Raw genomic sequence first — 20,869 nt, forward strand, 5'->3', positions numbered from 1 at the left:
TGGAAAATGTTTGAGGCTGTCATATGTAGTGTTTTGTCACAGGGAGGCTATTCCTATAACACCGGCACACTTTTGAATTGATTTCATTGACGCAGTAGTTCACGCACAGGAGTCCGTATCTAAAAATAGACGCCCTCATGCATATTCATGACCATCTCCGCACGCGTGCCCGAAGGAGATGGTCATGAATATGCATGAGGGCGTCTATTTTTAGATACGGACTCCTGTGGTTCATGTGACATACTCCTCAATGTTGTTGAGACCATCCCTGCTAAATCCACACCATCAGTCGAGAGGACTACAAACCTGACCGAATTAACGCGGTGAGTCAAACGGGGTCATACCCATCTCGATTTGACCCATATAACGATTAGTTGGGACCGTGACTCGGAGCACATTCCGATGCAACCATAAGGTCAAAGTACGTTACTCTGTTTTAACCACTTGAACTTGCATAGCTGGTGGCGGGGACTGTGTAAAGAGAGTGGGCGAAGTACTTTCGAAGCAGTGGAGCATCGAACGTTGTACAGACAAGTAAGGGTACTCAGTACACGCGCATTATCACAGTTTTGAGCACAGATAATGTAACGAGGCACGAAGGCGTTGTTTATTTCTCTAGTATATTTCTACTACATCGTGATTGGACAATATCGGTATAAGAGCTGAGTTGCCTAACCTTTTACTAATGTTGCTTATTTGATTAGAAATGCTGACGACCCGTGACGACCCGGGGCATATTAGGCCTTCAGCAACCCATGCTTGCTGTAAAAGGCGACTATTCTTGTCGTAAGAGGCGACTAACGTGATCGGGTGGTCGGGCTCGCTGACTTGGTTGATGCAAGTCATCGATCCCAATTGCGTCGATCGATGCTCATGATCTGAATGACTGGATTGTCTGGTCCAGGCTCAATTATTTACAGACCGCCGATATATAGGTGGAATATTGCTGAGTTAAACAACAAAACAATTTCTGTATTCAGAAATGTACCCACCCATGTTTCAAATCATGACGTCGCCTGTGGTATGTTAATTGTTACATGGGAAAAAGGATGCAGTTGTCCATCAGGATCACAGTGTACAAGTATGTCTCACAGTGACGGCTGTAGGATCACAGTGTACAAGTATGTCTCACAGTGACGGCTGTATGATCACAGTGTACAAGTATGTCTCACAGTGACGGCTGTATGATCACAGTGTACAAGTATGTCTCACAGTGACGGCTGTATGATCACAGTGTACAAGTATGTCTCACAGTGACGGCTGTATGACCACTGTGTACAAGTATGTCTCACAGTGACGGCTGTAGGATCACAGTGTACTAGTATGTCTCACAGTGACGGCTGTATGATCACAGTGTACAAGTATGTCTCACAGTGACGGCTGTATGATCACAGTGTACAAGTATGTCTCACAGTGACGGCTGTATGATCACAGTGTACAAGTATGTCTCACAGTGACGGCTGTATGATCACAGTGTACTAGTATGTCTCACAGTGACGGCTGTAGGATCACGGTGTACAAGTATGTCTCACAGTGACGGCTGTAGGATCACAGTGTACAAGTATGTCTCACAGTGACGGCTGTATGATCACAGTGTACAAGTATGTCTCACAGTGACGGCTGTATGATCACAGTGTACAAGTATGTCTCACAGTGACGGCTGTATGATCACGGTGTACAAGTATGTCTCACAGTGACGGCTGTATGATCACAGTGCATCCGCCTTTGCGTGAGAAATGACTTAAATTTGTCCCATGCTCCCCAAACCTAAAACATTGCTCCATCCACAGACATATACAAACAACAAAGTGAATAAAATATTAAAAAATTTTTTTTATTATTTTATAACTGTCATAATGAGCCAGATAATAAAATGTTTTAAAGGCAATGTTTGGGCAGTGTGACTAGAAGTGAGTTTTCTATTGCACTCACAACCTGCGTCTACATGTGAACAAAAACTTTCCCATTTCATCATATTTTTCCATATTTTCTAAAATCCTATAATTACATACCATACAGTATGACGGGCATTATATTACAGTGAACTAGTTTGTAAAACGTAAACGCCGCTTTTAGAACAGACTATACGAATATTACAATCGTTACAACCATTTTTCAACATTACATTACATTACAACATTACAATCATAGCCTCCCTGCTGTGATGCTGCTTCGATTGAAGAGTGACATTATAAACTCTTCTAAATCAACCAACACTACAAGGTGTGTGTTTGACGTAGTTGGGTCTAAACGTATGATGAGGTCACACTATGCGATCTGTAGAATTTAGATATAAAAGTACGTTACACGATGCGGGTTGTAGGATATCCATGTACTAACACGCCAGTTTTGCAGTCAATGTAGACGTACGTCACACCACGGGGACTGTCGATCTCAGTGCAGCGTAATGTGACTCCGTGCGAACTGTAGGATGACACTATAATGGAACGTCTAACAGTGACGGCTGTAGGATCACAGTGTACTCGTATGTCTCACAGTGACGGCTGTATGATCACAGTGTACTAGTATGTCTCACAGTGATGGTTGTAGGATCACAATGTACTAGTATGTCTCACAGTGACGGTTGTATGATCACAGTGTACTAGTATGTCTCACAGTGACGGCTGTATGATCACAGTGTACTAGTATGTCTCACAGTGACGGCTGTATGACCACAGTGTACTAGTATGTCTCACAGTGACGGCTGTAGGATCACAGTGTACTAGTATGTCTCACAGTGACGGCTGTAGGATCACAGTGTACTAGTATGTCTCAGAGTGACGGCTGTAGGATCACAGTGTACTTGTGTGTCTCACATTGACGGCTGTATGATCACAGTGTACAAGTATGTCTCACAGTGACGGCTGTAGGATCACAGTGTACTAGTATGTTTCACAGTGGCGGCTGTAGGATCACAGTGTACTAGTATGTCTCACAGTGACGGTTGTAGGATCACAGTGTACTAAATCGTCACACAATGAGGGCTGTATGACCATAATGTACTGGCACGTCACACAATGGGCCAAGATAGCAATGCAATCAAACGTCAGACCATGTTGGCTGTAAGATCACGGCTATAGGATCACAGTGTACGAGTATGTCTCACAGTGACGGCTGTAGGATCACAGTGTACAAGTATGTCTCACAGTGACGGCTGTATGATCACAGTGAACTAGTACGCCTCCGTGACGGCTGTAGGATCACAGTGTACTAGTATGTCTCACAGTGACGGCTGTAGGATCACAGTGTACAAGTATATCTCACAGTGACGGTTGTAGGATCTAAATGTACTGGTACGTCTCACATTGACGGCTGTAGGATCACAGTGTACTAGTTTGTTTCACAGTGACGGCTGTAGGATCACAGTGTACTAGTTTGTTTCACAGTGACGGCTGTAGGATCACAGTGTACAAGTATGTCTCACAGTGACGGCTGTAGGATCACAGTGTACTAGTATGTTTCACAGTGGCGGCTGTAGGATCACAGTGTACTAGTATGTCTCACAGTGACGGTTGTAGGATCACAGTGTACTAAATCGTCACACAATGAGGGCTGTATGACCATAATGTACTGGCACGTCACACAATGGGCCAAGATAACAATGCAATCAAACGTCAGACCATGTTGGCTGTAAGATCACGGCTATAAGATCACAGTGTACGAGTATGTCTCACAGTGACGGCTGTAGGATCACAGTGTACAAGTATGTCTCACAGTGACGGCTGTAGGATCACAGTGAACTAGTACGTCTCCGTGACGGCTGTAGGATCACAGTGTACTAGTATGTCTCAGACCATGTTGGCTGTAAGATCACGGCTATAGGATCACAGTGTACGAGTATGTCTCACAGTGACGGCTGTAGGATCACAGTGTACAAGTATGTCTCACAGTGACGGCTGTAGGATCACAGTGAACTAGTACGTCTCCGTGACGGCTGTAGGATCACAGTGTACTAGTATGTCTCACAGTGACGGCTGTAGGATCACAGTGTACTAGTATATCTCACAGTGACGGTTGTAGGATCTAAATGTACTGGTACGTCTCACATTGACGGCTGTAGGATCACAGTGTACTAGTTTGTTTCACAGTGACGGCTGTAGGATCACAGTGTACTAGTTTGTTTCACAGTGACGGCTGTAGGATCACAGTGTACTAGTATGTCTCCGTGACGGCTGTAGGATCACAGTGCACTAGTATGTCTCACAGTGACGGCTGTATGATCACAGTGTACAAGTTTGTCTCACATCGACGGCTCTATGATCACAGTGTACAAGTATGTCTCACAGTGACGGCTGTAGGATCACAGTGTACTTGTACGTCTCACAGTGACGGCTGTAGGATCACAGTGTACTAGTATGTCTCACAGTGACGGTTGTAGGATCACAGTGTACTAGTATGTCTCCGTGACGGCTGTAGGATCACAGTGTACTGGTATGTCTCACAGTGACGGCTGTAGATTCAGAGTGCACTAGTATATCTCACAGTGACGGTTGTAGGATCACAATGTACTGGTACGTCTCACAGTGACGGCTGTAGGATCACAGTGTACTAGTTCGTTTCACAGTGACGGCTGTAGGATCACAGTGTACTAGTTTGTTTCACAGTGACGGCTGTAGGATCACAGTGTACTAGTATGTCTCCGTGACGGCTGTAGGATCACAGTGCACTAGTATGTCTCACAGTGACGGCTGTATGATCACAGTGTACAAGTTTGTCTCACATCGACGGCTCTATGATCACAGTGTACAAGTATGTCTCACAGTGACGGCTGTAGGATCACAGTGTACTAGTACGTCTCACAGTGACGGCTGTAGGATCACAGTGTACTAGTATGTCTCACAGTGACGGTTGTAGGATCACAGTGTACTAGTATGTCTCCGTGACGGCTGTAGGATCACAGTGTACTGGTATGTCTCACAGTGACGGCTGTAGATTCACAGTGTACTAGTATATCTCACAGTGACGGTTGTAGGATCACAATGTACTGGTACGTCTCACAGTGACGGCTGTAGGATCACAGTGTACTAGTTTGTTTCACAGTGACGGCTGTAGGATCACAGTGTACTAGTATGTCTCACAGTGACGGCTGTAGGATCACAGTGTACTAGTATGTCTCAGAGTGACGGCTGTAGGATCACAGTGTACTAGTATGTCTCGAGGTGACGGCTGTAGGATCACAGTGTACTTGTGTGTCTCACATTGACGGCTGTATGATCACAGTGTACTAGTATGTCTCACAGTGACGGCTGTAGGATCACAGTGTACTGGTATGTCTCACAGTGACGGCTGTAGGATCACAGTGCAATAGTATGTCTCACATTGACGGCTGTAGGATCACAGTCAAAAGTATGTCTCACAGTGACGGCTGTAGGATCACAGTGCACTAGCAAGTCTCACAGTGACGGCTGCAGGATCACAGTGTACTAATATGTCTCACTGTGACGACTATAGGATCACAGTGTACTAATATGTCTCACAGTGACGGCTGTAGGATCACAGTGTACTAAAGCGTCACAACATGAGGGCTGTAGGATCGCAATGTACTAAACGTCACACCACGGGGGTTGTAGGATCACAATGTACTGGTACGTCTCACAATGACAGCTCTAGGATCACAGTTTTCACAAACGTAATACCACATGGGCTATATGATCACAATCCACTAAAACATGACACCATGTGGGCTTTAATATCGCAATGTACTAAAACATCAAACCATGTGGGATGTAAGATCCAATATACTGGTACGTCACACCATGTGGGATGTAGGACCACTATGTACTAGAACGTCATATCATGTTGTCTTTAGGATCTGAATGACAAAGAACGTCACGCCATATGCGGACTGTTGGATATCAGTGTTCTGTTAATGTCACACATGGAGGGCTACAGGATCTCAGAGTAACAGCACGTCACACCATATCAAGGCAGTTTCACGTCAGACCTTGAGGCCTGTGTGGTCACACAGTAGTAGCGTGGCACATCACATCAAGGTGAAAGCACTTTTCAGTTTGCAGATGAAGTGGTCAATAAGAAGTAGTACCACACACTATAATAGCAAAGCAGCCCCTTGACGTCAGTGCATTGTCAAAATTTAAGTCTTTCCGGAAACGTTGTTTGTTCGAAAATACCCATTCTTAGCAAAATGTCACTATTCACTGTATGACATGTTTCTTTTCAGATTCAAATCGCGCGTGACCATTTAGACGCTTCAGACACTCTGCTCACCAGGTGAACGAACAAGACGACCTTCCGTCACCATGGCGACGCGTGTAGCCGATGATGGTGGGGATGAGATGACTCTGCAAAGCCACAATGGCCGGAAATATCCTTACTTTCCCTCCGCTGTTCAGCACAGTCCATTAGAGAGATTACCATTTGTTGAAATCCGCTCTGACGACATTCTAGTGTGTGCTTTCCCCAAGTCTGGTATGTAAAATTATATGAGTTTTCTTTATCAATGAAACAGTACTGCCTCTTTATTTGTTTGTTGTTTAATACCATAATCTGCTATATGGCGGCGGTCTGTAAATAATAGAGTCTGGACCAGTAATTGACATCATGAGCATCGATCCACGCAATTAAGATTACGATGTACGATGACATGCATCAACCAAGTCAGCGAGCCTGGCCACCCGATCCTTCGTGGCCGAACTATCTTCGGACATGATGTATTGTCCTTGCAGTGACGTAGTAAAGTATGAAGTGACATTATACAAGTACAACATAACGTAGTGTATGCATGAGGTGAGGTCAAACGTCGCGTCAAAGATAATTGCACTTATATAGCGTGTGTGTGTGTGTGTGTGTGTGTGTGGCTGCTTGTACTAGTCCGGACTGATGCCAATTTATAGTGCTAGCCCACTCAGATACCATGCCGCAGTTTAACATGAATACCCCACTCAGACACAGTATACTGACTCCGAGCCGACCAGTCCTTGTTTTAGCCCCTTAATTCCAAGCGCCAGACAGGATAACAACAAGTACCATCTTTAACGGTTTTTGGTATGGGGGAGCGGACGTTCTACCGCCAGACCACGGAGGCGGGTCTGTGTATACAAGAAGTCACGTAAACCATGTGAACAATGGCCAAACAGATTATTCCATCGTTACATACTTTTTGATTTAAGCCAAAATCAGACAGTGTGTTGCATGGCTTTGACCTAATGTAATGGTCGTCATTATTAGTTCCACATTTTATGACATTATATTAAATGACGACCGCCAGTGGCGTCCTCATGAGTAACAGAAGTAGCAAGTAGTTCACAGTCTGGAACGAGACATTACTCTGTCAAAGCCAGTAAACTTAATAAGATTTTACTTAACAGGTACCCACTGGGTTTGGGAGATGGTTCGCCTGCTGGTGGCGGGACAACTCGACCGTGCTGAAGTCAGCAAAGCGTCTGCCATGATGGAATTGGTCAGTGAAGAAGAATACAAAGATCTCCCTTCTCCCAGGATTCTTAACACTCACGTCATGTTCAACGAACTTCCGGAGCAGGTTAAGTTGAAGAAACCTAGGATAGTGTACGTGACTCGGAACCCCAAGGACGTGACTGTGTCTGATTACAACTTTGTGAAGAAACTGACGATGTGCTACAACTACACTGGAGAGTGGAAGAATTTCTTTCGACCCTCATTGGAGGGGAAGTGTGAGTGATTTCTATCATTCCTAGTTGAAACAAAAGTGCACACTGCTTAGGCATATATGTACTATAGGCGATAGTCAGTATTTTCCTCTTACAAATCACAGTTCTATCCTCGATTGGTTGTGTCAGGGTACTTTTATCACAGGCTCGAATCCCAAATCCCTCGAGGTTGATCATTGATCTATCAGCAAAATTCACTTGGGCGTGGTTTCTACCAAGGCGTCCGATGTCTTCGAACTTCAAACTGTTCAAAGCGTCGTTAACCCAAATTTCTGACTCTTTAACCTAATCCTGACCAGCGTTATGTGACGTCATGAATGTGTACCTTATTTTAGTTGACTACGGTTCCTGGTTCGACTATGTGAAGGACTGGGAGGAGGTGAAGAAAACCACTGATGTCCCCATTCTGACACTGAACTATGAAGACATGAAAGAGGTAAGCGTGGCCATTGCAATAAATTCCAGATAGGGCCCTTTAATGAATTTAGGGTCATTTCTTAAAGGGATCTGGCAGGCCTTGTCGTTGTTTATCATCACACGTTAGGATAAACAACGACAAGGCTTGCCAGATCCCAGGGGTTTTACGAAGGAAGCGTCGTGTCTTCGTCCAGGTGAGGTGAGTTGAAATGGGGTAATGTAAATGGCGTTCGAGATTATTCGACTTATAAAGCGACGTGCCACGCCAGGCAGGGTAACAACAAGTAACATATTTTAAGCGTCGTTTGGTATGACGCGGCAGGGGATAGAAGCCCCGACCTACCGTTCTCCGGGTGGAAGCTCAACCACTTGACCACAGAGGCGGTCTGTTCGTCTTGGATAGTGTTCATGATCTTTGTCTTGGTGTGTATAGGGTAAAGCGCGTTCATCACGATGTGTAGCCTTCTTTTATTTTATAAGTAGGGTATTTACGAGACATTCGAGAGTTCATCGCGATTTGCTTCCTTGTGTTTGTTTCTTGATACGGTTTTTACGAGACGTTCGTGTGGTCGTGTTCATTATTGTGATGTTTGCGATTTGCAAACTATTTGCAAAGGCAAGGGCGTGAAGCAGTAAAATAAGCAGTCTTTAACCCTGTGTAAATGGACATACTTAACCACTGCATATTCCTAAAGTTTTCCATTTTCCAAAGGTCATAGACCGCTGCTAATTATCCCAATTTGATCAACCGACTCAAGTGTCTGTGCAGATACCTCTAAGAAATTCATGGAAGGTCTACAACAAAATATTTCACGTCTTTGAAAGGCATTTAGAAGTGTTTGTTTGTTTGTTGCTTAACGCCGCACTGAGCAATATTCCAGCTATATGACGGCGGTCTGAAAAATAATCGAGTCTGGACCAGAAAATCCAGATTTGCAAACTATTTGCAAAGGCAAGGGCGTGAAGCAGTAAAATAAGCAGTCTTTAACCCTGTGTAAATGGACATACTTAACCACTGCACATTCCTAAAGTTTTCCATTTTCCAAAGGTCATAGACCGCTGCTAATTATCCCAATTTGATCAACCGACTCAAGTGTCTGTGCAGATACCTCTAAGAAATTCATGGAAGGTCTACAACAAAATATTTCACGTCTTTGAAAGGCATTTAGAAGTGTTTGTTTGTTTGTTGCTTAACGCCGCACTAAGCAATATTCCAGCTATATGACGGCGGTCTGAAAAATAATCGAGTCTGGACCAGAAAATCCAGTGATTAATGCCATGATCATCGATCCACGCAATCGGGATAGATGACATGCATCAACCAAGTCAGCGAGCCTGACCACCCGATCCCCTTTGTCGGCTTTTACGACAAGCATAGTCGCCTTTTACGGCAAGCATGGGTTGCTGAAGACACATTCTAACCCGGAATCTTCACGATTCACATAAGGAAGATAATATATGGATGTCAACTTCCTTATTATGAGGAACACAACGTTTCGGAGAATATGCTTACTCCTTCATCAGGTGAAAATATTTCACTATTACAGAATTCGTTCTATGCGAATAAAGGGTTCAGTCATCACGAGCTGAGTTTGACAATCCGGCAATGCTTGGATGTGTGAATTAAATTGAACATTGTCAAAAGCAGCCAGTAAAAAACCCTTCTCACTCATTATTAGTGAATGAGCTAACAGGTAAAATGTATGTTCGATTACGTAGAGAAGTGAGTTCAACTTGGTAAAGGCCCTAGATGTTGACCTCGTTGTTGAAACCCACGAGCACGGGTATCATACTCCTAATTTAGGATTGAAATCAGGGAGATCCGACAAATCCGACACACCCAGTGACTAACGCATCGTGCCAAGCACCTAACGATTTCCCAGAACGATTCCTGACCATGTAGCACTGTAACGACAATGAGGGGTCGCAATGAAAACAACCCACACATCCAAAATTATAATCCTGTCTTTTCATGTTGGAATCGTTTAAATTGCGGCAGTTACTGTGGACATCGTTGATGTTGATGTCATAAATATTAACAGGAAGCATTCCGCGAACATGGTCAATACAGAGCTATAGTGTTGATGCATTAATTTAACTTTTAAGGACATTTCATGTTTTCATCACGACGTATATTTGTGTTCTTTTTATTGCGTGGATAGAAAATGGGTGTTGATGATTTTCTATATGTTCAAAGGATACATTCCGCGAGGTGAAGAAAATTCAAGACTTCCTTGGAATTGAGAGAAGTGATGAGTTTGTGAAGGAAGTATGTGATCACTGCAGTTTCAGCTCCATGAAGAAAGTCAAGGCAAACATGGCAGGGGTCGTGTACAGGAAAGGTGAATATGTATTGCCAATGATTAAAAACTCGGTCATGTCATCAAGGTAGGGAGAGGCTTACATCGTATTTATAAGGTGGAATCACTACAGTGTACCGCTACCAAGGTATGATGGTCCTTGGTAAGTTATTGTAAAGTCTACGTCGACTTATTGGCTATTCAAAGTCCCTCATAAGCAATCAGGATAATCCTCAATTATTAAATGTTGCTTTAATTGGACAAAAAATATTTGGTAAGAGTGGTGTCCAATACTTCGCCAATGATGAATCGACAACCAATGGCATGGTTTGAGTATAGAGTTATGCAGGTAGACCGAGCGACATTCTTTGTATCTTGTTTCTCTTTATAAAATTCGCGCAGTGTCCATGACATGATCTTACCAATAATCTCTAATCAGCACATTTGACACATATTGTGTTTGATCACTAATGTTGGACATTCCTATTCCCGTAACAAGCATCTTCAGCTCATGCGAATGTGGTAGAGATTAACAAGGATCTGGAACTATTATTCTGTGTGCCACTTATTTTGATGTTCGCTGCCATTATCCTTGAGTTAACATAGTAACGATTTGGGATTGTTAAACTCTTTCCTGTGTCGAGCGCAGCGTTTGTGACTTACATAAGTATTACCATTAACTTGAAGTTTTTTTTGTACCGTTTGTTCATAAGTATACAATCTTCAATATAATTCATACACAAGTATTATAATTAATTTCCGGTTCTGTTATCCTTCAGGTGAAATCGGGGACTGGAAGAATTGGTTCACTGTCGCTCAGAATGAGTGGTTTGATCAAATGTACGAGGAGAAAATGAAAGATTGTCCTTTAACTTTTAGATATACATTGAAATAACTGTTGTTGACAGAAGGGGCGAATTTCAGTGCGTGTTTGAGAGAATTGGTAGAGTTTTAGAGTTGATAGGAGTGTGAGTTTATGCTTTACGTCACATCGGCAATATGTCAGCCATATCTGACGATAGAGTTGATAGGATTGGCTGGAGTTGATAGTAAATGAAAGCGGGGAGTGCGATGTGGAGTAATTGGAAGCGCCGAGAACGGGTGATGAGGAAGAAGTGAGTTCATTGGCAAGATGCTGTGGAGTGGCTGGACTGACTAGAACGCCTAGCGTCAGCGAGCAACGGGAATGTGTTTGTAGAGACGTAGATTGAGGGCGTGTCACCACCGATTTTCAGTAATTCATTCATATAATTTTCACCGGATGTTTGCCTTATTCTCTAGCATTGACGTATCAATCCATATGCCTCTTGTTTGATAGTGTGATATATTTACATATTCTGTTATTATATTGCAACTGAAATATTAGGTCTACACATTCAGATAACAATATGATCCTCGCATTACGGTCAGGCAGTCGTCCATGTGTACTTAGCGTACTGTTTTCGGGACAAAATGATAGCGTGACTGAATTCTGTATGAAAGCAGACACTATGTCCTGAGGGTGTTTGTGTGCACGGAACAAGGCGCCAGCTTGTGTCAATAGGCATGTGCGAACATAGCGTGAATGGGTAGCAAAGTTCGACTTTTGTATCTTTATATCAATGATGAGCTGTATACCTGAAAGTCAATAAAAGAATTTCCATTTGAACCTTGGTGACTCATCATTCTGATGCAACTGCCACGACAACAAAGTATATTTAAGAGGCTGATCGTTCAGTGGTGAGTATATGTTGTGTTACGGTGCGTAGTGTAACGTATGTAGTCTCTCTTGACCAACTTGTGTCTTATAGCCGTAAGGTAAGGTAAGGTAAGGTAAGGTAAGGTAAGGTAAGGTAAGGTAAGGTAAGGTAAGGTAAGGTAAGGTAAGGTAAGGTAAGGTAAGGTAAGGTAAGGTAAGGTAAGGTAAGGTAAGGTAAGGTAAGGTAAGGTAAGGTAAGGTAAGGTAAGGTAAGGTAAGGTAAGGTAAGGTAAGGTAAGGTAAGGTAAGGTAAGGTAAGGTAAGGTAAGGTAAGGGTAGGTTAGGTTAGGTTAGGTTAGGTTAGGTTAGGTTAGGTTAGGTTAGGTTAGGTTAGGTTAGGTTAGGTTAGGTTAGGTTAGGTTAGGTTAGGTTAGGTTAGGTTAGGTTAGGTTAGGTTAGGTTAGGTTAGGTTAGGTTAGGTTAGGTTAGGTTAGGTTAGGTTAGGTTAGGTTAGGTTAGGTTAGGTTAGGGTAGGGTAGGGTAGGGTAGGGTAGGTTAGGTTAGGTTAGGTTAGGTTAGGTTAGGTTAGGTTAGGTTAGGGTAGGGTAGGGTAGGGTAGGGTAGGGTAGGGTAGGGTAGGGTAGGGTAGGGTAGGGTAGGGTAGGGTAGGGTAGGGTAGGGTAGGGTAGGGTAGGGTAGGGTAGGGTAAGGTAAGGTAAGAGGCCGCCATCTCTTAATTGGACTATTGCTGTGTGAGGCGCAAACAACAAACATACAACTTTAAAACCTAAAAAGCTGTGTAAAGAAAGTCAGTCTGGTTATTTACGTATCCTAGACACCTGACCTAGATTAGATGGATGACCGTAAAGTGGAGAATTTATATTGTGTTGTCGCATCACCGCTTGTCCCCACCAGCGCCTGACAGCCGTAAGGAAACTACACGCGGCCCAGTGAGGAGGCCGCTCCATCCACACGTGCAAGTATTCCGATTGAGTCACTGTGTTTGTCAATGTGAATGTCAGGGTAATACTATCTTGTTCACGGTTTTGATAAGGCACATCACGTAACGGCGCGCAGCTGTGTGATATAAACAAATATCGTACCCTATGAATAGGCTAGATAGAGCAGGACCTGACTGTTCGAAAGGATTTTGGTTAAGAGTAATCTCAACAACTCACCTTTATAGAAAGGTATGGTGCCGTTAGTTTACAACAACAACAACAATAATAATAATAATAATAAATGTCACGCTTGCATCCCAAGTACCAAGTTTTCCGACTCCCCATTGTTCTTGATGCCTTAGGTTTGGTACCTTCCAATCTGTTGACTGATATTGGGAGAGTACCCAGGTTTGCTACCAGGAATACTCCTGATACGCCACGGAGGCGGTCCTGTGTCAAGGTGATGTTAGACGTCAAGTTTATTCAAAGTTTGAAATAGTACAATTGTCATTGCCTTTGGTGGTATGCTGGTAACACCACGAGATTGCAAACTGAATATTAGAGTTAGGTTTATGGTCAAAGTTTATACATGTATACATGACATCACCTTAATAACTGCTAAGGTAAAATGAGGTAGGGGTAGTGTAAAATAATGTGTTACACGTTACAATATTACGTGTTATAATGTGCTATCGCAAACCATTGGACCGTAAAGTATATATGACAGTCCTAGTAAAGCAACTCGGAGCACGTTGTATTTGATGTGTTTGTTTGTTGTTTAACGCTGCACTAGGAAATAAATAAAGTCAGCGAGCCTGACCGACCACCTGATCCACATTGTTCACCTCGTATGACCAGCATTTTTGTTTGTTGTTTAACGCTGCACTCAGCAATATGCCAGCTATGTCAAGGCGACCTGCAAGTAATACAATCTAGACTATATTCAGTCAGCTATATCGAGAGCAAAGAGTCACCTCGTCAGGGTACAATATACGCACTTTTCCAAGTCGCTGAGCCTGACCTTCTGATTAATTTTGTCGCCTCTTACGACATGCACACGTGCATGTTTTGTTTTTGTTTTTCGTCGCCGCACGCAGCAATATTCCAGCTATATATTCCGTCTGTAAGTAAACGAGTCTGGACCAGACAATCCAGTGTCTGAGGTCATGAGCATCGATCTACGCAAATGGGGTGAGGTGAGGTGAGGTGAGGTGAGGTGAAATGGGGTTTAACGTCGCGTCAAAGATTATTGCACTTATATAGCGACGTGCATATGTGTGTGTGTGTGTGTGTGTGTGTGTGTGTGTGTGTGTGGCTGCTTATACTACTTCGGACTGATGCCAATTTATAGTGCTAGCTCACTGAGATACCATGCCGCAGTTTAACATGAATACCCAACTCAGTCACCGTGTACTGACTCCGAGCCGACCAGTCCTTGTTTTAGCCCCTTAATGCCAAGCGCCAGACAGGGTAAATACAAGTACCATCTTTTAACGTATGTTGGTATCGAACGCTCTACCACTAGACCACAGAGGCGGTTTACGCAATTGGGATACGTGACGTGCATCAACCAAGTCAGCGAGTCTGACAACCCGATACCGTTAGTCGCCTCTTACGAACGGCAGAGTCGCCTTTTACGGCAATCAGGGGTTGCTGAACACCTATTTTAACCCGGATCTTCACGGGTCACACATATATGTTGTTGTGGAGCTTTTGTAACCCGGAAACCGCATGGGTTACTTGAAGTTTGCATCATATCGCAGCGTTCAGGTGTTGTCATTTGACCGGAAAAGCATATAACGTGCATGGTTAAGTGAGACAATGAATAAAAAATAATTTTGGGAGAGGTTTTAAGCGAAAGGAGTTGAATGTTTGAAGCAGTGACAAAACAAATGGTCCATTTCTAGCATAAATCCTAGGTATCTTGATTAGATAATTATATGTATTTCCGGCATAATTATATCGTATCCGGTTTGGGAAAATCTATAACAAAGAATATAACTTTAATCAATCCCCTCGTTATACTTCATTTTCAGACGCTCTGTTCATAGGATTGACGAATTCGACGACCTGCAGTCGCCATGGAGTTGATACATGTAGCCGATGATGGTGGAGATGAGATGACGCTGGTAAACTACAATGGCCGCAAATACCCACAGTTTCCCGGATCTATGCAGACCAAACCAATAGAGAAATTAGCATCTGTTGAAATCCGCTCTGACGATATTCTGGTGTGTACGTTCCCCAAGTCAGGTAGGTAAACTGTTCTTATCAATACAGTAATATAATTATGACAACATCTTCGAGGTCAGAAATCACAGCCTTGTTACAATCGCTTGTCTACATCACGATGTCCGAAGATGGAGAGAATATCAACCTGGTGGAGAATGTCGGGTGTTTTGTCATACAAAAATGTTAACATAAATGGGTTTCCCGAAGAATCGTAGGAAGAAAGAAGTTGTGATATTGTTATGTAATAATTGTCAAATTTACCCAAACAAAGGCGAGCAGTGACGTAATTCAGATATTACACAGTTCATAGCTTGTCGTTAACCACAACTGTAATTTCAACCAAAGTGAAGAAGTGTAGTCTATGACTTTGGTTTGTTTGCAGGGTACATATCATTATATTACATTACTTTCCCATTGTGGCCCTACCATTATTAGCAGCAGTAAAACTACGAAAAACATCGAAACGATTTTGCCCAAACCACGAACCTCAATATGGTATTACTATCCAGGTACCCACTGGGTCTGCGAGATGGTTCGCCTGCTGGTGGCAGGAAAACTCGACCCTGAAGTCGGCAAAGGGTTTCACTTGATTGAAGGTTGCAGTGAAGATGACTATAAAAATCTCCCTTCTCCAAGAATCCTCAACACTCATGTGTTGTACAACGACCTTCCAGTGCAGGTTAAAGTGATGAAACCTAGGATAGTGTACGTGACTAGGAACCCCAAGGACGTGACTGTTTCCTATTACAACTTTGTGAAGAAACTGACGATGTGCTACAACTACACTGGAGAGTGGAAGAATTTCTTTCGACCCTCACTGGAGGGGAAGTGTGAGTGATTTTCTATCATTCTTAGATTAAACAGTGCACACAACTCATGCAAACATGTACTGTAGATGATGGTCAGGATCTCCCTCTGACAAATCAACATATCAATCATGGTTCTTTACTTGAATGGATGATCAGTATGGTCCTTGGTTTATCAGCACCTTCTCGCTTGAGTTGAGGGCTTTCGTCCGACATTTCTGAAATGGCATGATGTGAATTATAATCTTCTAAGGTGGTGTTATACGTACACAACTCTGTAACTCTTCAACGTATTCCTGACCATGAATTTGTGACCTTTGTGTCCGATATTGTAGTTGACAACGGTTCCTGGTTCGATTATGTGAAGGACTGGGAGGAGGTGAAGAAAACCACTGATGTCCCCATACTGACGATTAACTATGAAGACATGAAAGAGGTAAGCGAGGCCATTGCAATGATTACCAAAATGTTTTCCCGAAATAGCGGCCTGTGAAATTTTGAACTTGAAATGTTAGATAATTGTCAGTGATTTATTTGTCGTATCTTAGTTTATTCCTAAATATATACGTCCCCGTACTGAAAGAAATCCTGGTGTTGCTGGGGCCTAAATTATTCAAACACACATGGCAGCCTTTGTTCCATTATGACTATAATTATGATTTAATTGAAATTAGTGTCAAATATTGGCCACTCCAGCTGAAGATGTTGCTTCTTATACTGTCAAGGAATAAGGCCTTTCTTCGTAATCCTCTGGTCGTACTGGGCATTAAGTCACTGTCATACCTTTTCGAAACAATAGTTTCGTGAGTTTTGTACAACATTAATCTTGTATTTCTCAGAGGATGACCTTAGCTGATTGACTTTCTCACTTACTCTTGTAGTTACACCGAAGCAGTTTTTACATACAATGTTTACATTGCAACCTCTCAGTATAGAAACATTCAGGACAGCTTAAAGTGTGAGACAGGTGCTGGTCTTTTGACTCCCATTGACAATTTTTCTTTTGTAGAGATGTTTTTCTGTATCCTTTCCACAAATTCTACAAATAGGTGCTTTTGAATTTGGAGACAAATCCAATTTCCAATCAAAAATATTTTTCAGACAATTTTGGCAATTTGGCCATCCAGCTTTCAAAAAACATTGTAAAAACCAAGTTTCAAAATGCGTCTGAAGAAATAGTATTAGGGAATGGAAGGGTTGTGGACCAGGCCACTAGATGGCATCAGTAATCTGGTTAGACTCCTTGGAGAGAGAACAGAGCTTGGGAAAGGACCAATAAGCTTTTGGTTTCCATAAAAAAAATCATATATGTTCAGAGACTAAGCGTCAGTTTAGATATCAGTCTCTTTGTCATGACGTGTGTTCATGCTTATAGTGTCGGTCTGTTCGGGATATGAGTGACGTTTAAGTTTTATCTGTTCAAAGAATCTGTTCCGCGAGATGAAAAAAATACAAGCCTTCCTTGGAATTAAGAGGAGTGATGAGTTTGTGAAGGAAGTATGTGATCAATGCAGCTTCGCCTCCATGAAGAAGAGCAAGGCAGCAATGTCCGCGGTCACGTATAGAAAGGGTGGGTATTTCTCTCCTAGAACGCTCCGTGGAATGGAACATCTAGAAACTGTAATTATTGTCTGCCCAGTATGCCCTGTGGAATGATTATCGAGAAAAGGTGAAAAAAATATTCCTGTACGCCCTGTGGAGCGTGATAACTGTAAAATGTGGGATAGTGTTGTTTCATGTCAGCTATAGTCATGTAGATGTAAGGCAGGTCTATTAATCAAGGTACGGTTACTTTACATCGTAGTAAGTTATGGAAACACTGCACAATACTGCTGCATAAGACAGCACAGGGCGTCCTTTGCAAAAATCACCTCGACTTCTTGACCTTTCATTGAGATGTCTAATCATAATAGGTGGAGTAGATGACTTTATGGCGATCCTTTTTACGCCCACATTATTTACGTACAGTAAACTACGGTTATACCGTTAACGAACTCAAAGGACCACATATTTTAGTTCGTAATAACCGTAGTTCGCTATAAGCATATATACAGCATATATACAACAAATGGCCGGGACTAAAAAATAAGTTCGTTATATCGGTAAGTTCGTTATAAGCATGTTCTTTATAAACGTAGTTTACAGTATGTTGACATAAGCTGTAACCCACATATTTTACCAATCATCATATAGTGATATTGGACATCCCTACTCTGTAACAATTTTAGATAGTTATGTAATGGAAAAAATGATACTCTTGCCTGGGTCGAACACTTTTTCTCTGACTTACATCAGAATTACCAGTGTCATAAATGCAATATTCTAACATGTTATTCATACATTAATTTCTGATATTTCAGGTGAAATTGGGGACTGGAAGAATTGGTTCACTATCGCGCAGAATGAGTGGTTTGATCAAATCTACAAGGAGAAGATGAAAGATTGTCCTTTGGAGTTCAGATATACATTGAAATAATGGTGTTGTGGAGTGGGGAGAATTGGTATGGCAAGAAAGGATACAGTAGGCAGAGTAACGAACATCAGCGTTAACGGTGGATGGAACATAGTGGCTACAGTAATTGGAGCGGGTAGAGAAGACTGCGGGAGTGGGTAGAGAGGGTGGAGTGAAGGGGTGTGAGGTGGCAGAGCGGGTAGAGAAGACTGCGGGAGTGGGTAGAGAGGGTGGATTGAAGGGGTGTGAGGTGGCAGAGCTGGTAGAGAAGACTGCGGGAGTGGGTAGAAAGGGTGGAGTGAAGGGGTGTGAGGTGGCAGAGCGGGTAGAGAAGACTGCGGGAGTGGGTAGAGAGGGTGGAGTGAATGGGTGTGAGGTGGCAGAGTGGGTAGAGAAGACTGCGGGAGTGGGTAGAGAGGGTGGAGTGAAGGGGTGTGAGGTGGCAGAGCGGGTAGAGAAGACTGCGGGAGTGGGTAGAAAGGGTGGAGTGAAGGGGTGTGAGGTGGCAGAGCGGGTAGAGAAGACTGCGGGAGTGGGTAGAGAGGGTGGAGTGAATGGGTGTGAGGTGGCAGAGTGGGTAGAGAAGACTGCGGGAGTGGGTAGAGAGGGTGGAGTGAAGGGGTGTGAGGTGGCAGAGCGGGTAGAGAAGACTGCGGGAGTGGGTAGAGAGGGTGGAGTGAAGGGGTGTGAGGTGGCAGAGCGGGTAGAGAAGACTGCGGGAGTGGGTAGAGAGGGTGGAGTGAAGGGGTGTGAGGTGGCAGAGTGGGTAGAGAAGACTGCGGGAGTGGGTAGAGAGGGTGGAGTGATGGGGTGTGAGGTGGCAGAGCGGGTAGAGAAGACTGCGGGAGTGGGTAGAGAGGGTGGAGTGAAGGGGTGTGAGGTGGCAGAGTGGGTAGAGAAGACTGTGGGAGTGGGTAGAGAGGGTGGAGTGAAGGGGTGTGAGGTGGCAGAGCGGGTAGAGAAGACTGCGGGAGTGGGTAGAGAGGGTGGAGTGAAGGGGTGTGAGGTGGCAGAGTGGGTAGAGAAGACTGCGGGAGTGGGTAGAGAGGGTGGAGTGATGGGGTGTGAGGTGGCAGAGCGGGTAGAGAAGACTGCGGGAGTGGGTAGAGAGGGTGGATTGAAGGGGTGTGAGGTGGCAGAGCGGGTAGAGAAGACTGCGGGAGTGGGTAGAGAGGGTGGAGTGAAGGGGTGTGAGGTGGCAGAGTGGGTAGAGAAGACTGTGGGAGTGGGTAGAGAGTGTGGAGTGAATGGGTGTGAGGTGGCAGAGTGGGTAGAGAAGACTGTGGGAGTGGGTAGAGAGGGTGGAGTGAATGGGTGTGAGGTGGCAGAGTGGGTAGAGAAGACTGCGGGAGTGGGTAGAGAGGGTGGAGTGAATGGGTGTGAGGTGGCAGAGTGGGTAGAGAAGACTGTGGGAGTGGGTAGAGAGGGTGGAGTGAATGGGTGTGAGGTGGCAGAGTGGGTAGAGAAGACTGTGGGAGTGGGTAGAGAGGGTGGAGTGAATGGGTGTGAGGTGGCAGAGTGGGTAGAGAAGACTGTGGGAGTGGGTAGAGAGGGTGGAGTGAAGGGGTGTGAGGTGCCAGAGTGGGTACAGGGAAGTCAGAAGGAGAGTTGTTAGGGAGTGGAAGGAGTTGATAGTGTAAGTTGTAAAGGGTTGGTAGAGGGTGTGTAGTGGTGGGGACGGCGGGAGGGAGTGGAGCGGCTAAAACGAATAACAAGGTGTGGGCTCCTTAGAGTTGGTATTGTGGATGGAGTGGATGTGCGGGAGCAGGTTATATTATTTGGATTGTGAAGAGCAGATAGAATAATAACATTGGTACTAAATGATATGACTTAACACTTCAGCAGAGAGCTTGTCATTAAAGGTATGCATTACACCCAAACTTTATAACTATTCTTTCACTGATATTTCCTCTCAAAAAGATGGAGCTGTCTAAAATATAGCCAATGTCCATTCTGATAAGGGGCAATTGATGGCCAGTGTTATCCAAACGCGGTGCCTAATACTATCTGGCGTCGACTTTGATATAAAAAGACATCTCTATTTTACTTTGATTCATTATCCATCACTCTCCATATCTATACTGTAATGATGCATAATGTCTCAATGTAAAATAGAGATGTCTTTTTGCATCAAAGTCGATCCATCATTCACCTTAAGAGGCGGTGGGGTAGCCTAGTGGTTAAAGCGTTCGTTCATCACGCCGAAGCCCCGGGTTCGATTCCCCACATGGGTACAATGTGTGAAGCCCATGTCTGGTGTCCAGTGCGTGATATTGCTGGAATATAGCTAAAAGCGGCGTGTAACTATACTCACTCACCCCTTTTTCTGTAATATGAACTGTGACCATATTAAAAGGAATGAAACTTTTTGTCGGCATTCGTTTGTACATCACA

The 20,869-nt window shown here is 43.8% G+C and overlaps 3 protein-coding genes across 7 annotated transcripts in view; all 3 read left to right on the forward strand.

Annotated features, from left to right (window-relative positions):
* The window catches only part of LOC124135197 (sulfotransferase 1A1-like), a 29,761-nt gene extending 11,220 nt beyond the window's left edge, over positions 1-18,541 (forward strand). Inside the window, exon 7 of the mRNA XM_046500452.2 lies at positions 18,490-18,541. Within this exon, the coding sequence (XP_046356408.1) occupies positions 18,490-18,499 (10 nt within the window). The 3' untranslated portion in view covers positions 18,500-18,541. The remainder of the gene's footprint in view (positions 1-18,489) is intronic.
* On the forward strand, positions 222-12,014 carry LOC124135200 (sulfotransferase 1A1-like). 2 transcript variants are annotated; one of them, XM_046500454.2, is made up of 6 exons: positions 222-323; positions 6,182-6,429; positions 7,329-7,652; positions 7,985-8,085; positions 10,264-10,408; positions 11,146-12,014. In XM_046500454.2, the coding sequence occupies exons 2-6, from the start codon at positions 6,261-6,263 to the stop codon at positions 11,259-11,261; spliced, it is 855 nt and encodes a 284-aa protein (XP_046356410.2). In that variant the 5' UTR covers positions 222-323; positions 6,182-6,260; the 3' UTR covers positions 11,262-12,014. The 2 variants fall into 2 exon arrangements, with proteins under 2 accessions (XP_046356410.2, XP_046356411.2); XM_046500455.2 differs by lacking the exon at positions 222-323 and adding an exon at positions 360-534.
* On the forward strand, positions 11,999-18,521 carry LOC124135199 (sulfotransferase 1A1-like). 4 transcript variants are annotated; one of them, XM_048396325.1, is made up of 6 exons: positions 11,999-12,085; positions 15,022-15,238; positions 15,727-16,047; positions 16,359-16,459; positions 17,449-17,593; positions 18,384-18,521. In XM_048396325.1, the coding sequence occupies exons 2-6, from the start codon at positions 15,067-15,069 to the stop codon at positions 18,497-18,499; spliced, it is 855 nt and encodes a 284-aa protein (XP_048252282.1). In that variant the 5' UTR covers positions 11,999-12,085; positions 15,022-15,066; the 3' UTR covers positions 18,500-18,521. The 4 variants fall into 4 exon arrangements, with proteins under 4 accessions (XP_048252282.1, XP_046356409.2, XP_048252284.1 ...); XM_046500453.2 differs by lacking the exon at positions 11,999-12,085 and adding an exon at positions 12,829-13,020; XM_048396327.1 differs by lacking the exon at positions 11,999-12,085 and adding an exon at positions 12,829-13,020 and having other exon boundaries at positions 15,037-15,238.
* Positions 18,542-20,869: the final 2,328 nt, after the last annotated feature.

This window comes from Haliotis rufescens, unplaced genomic scaffold (assembly GCF_023055435.1).
Source record: "Haliotis rufescens isolate VD_foot unplaced genomic scaffold, xgHalRufe1.0.p SCAF_15, whole genome shotgun sequence".
NCBI lineage: Eukaryota > Metazoa > Mollusca > Gastropoda > Lepetellida > Haliotidae > Haliotis > Haliotis rufescens.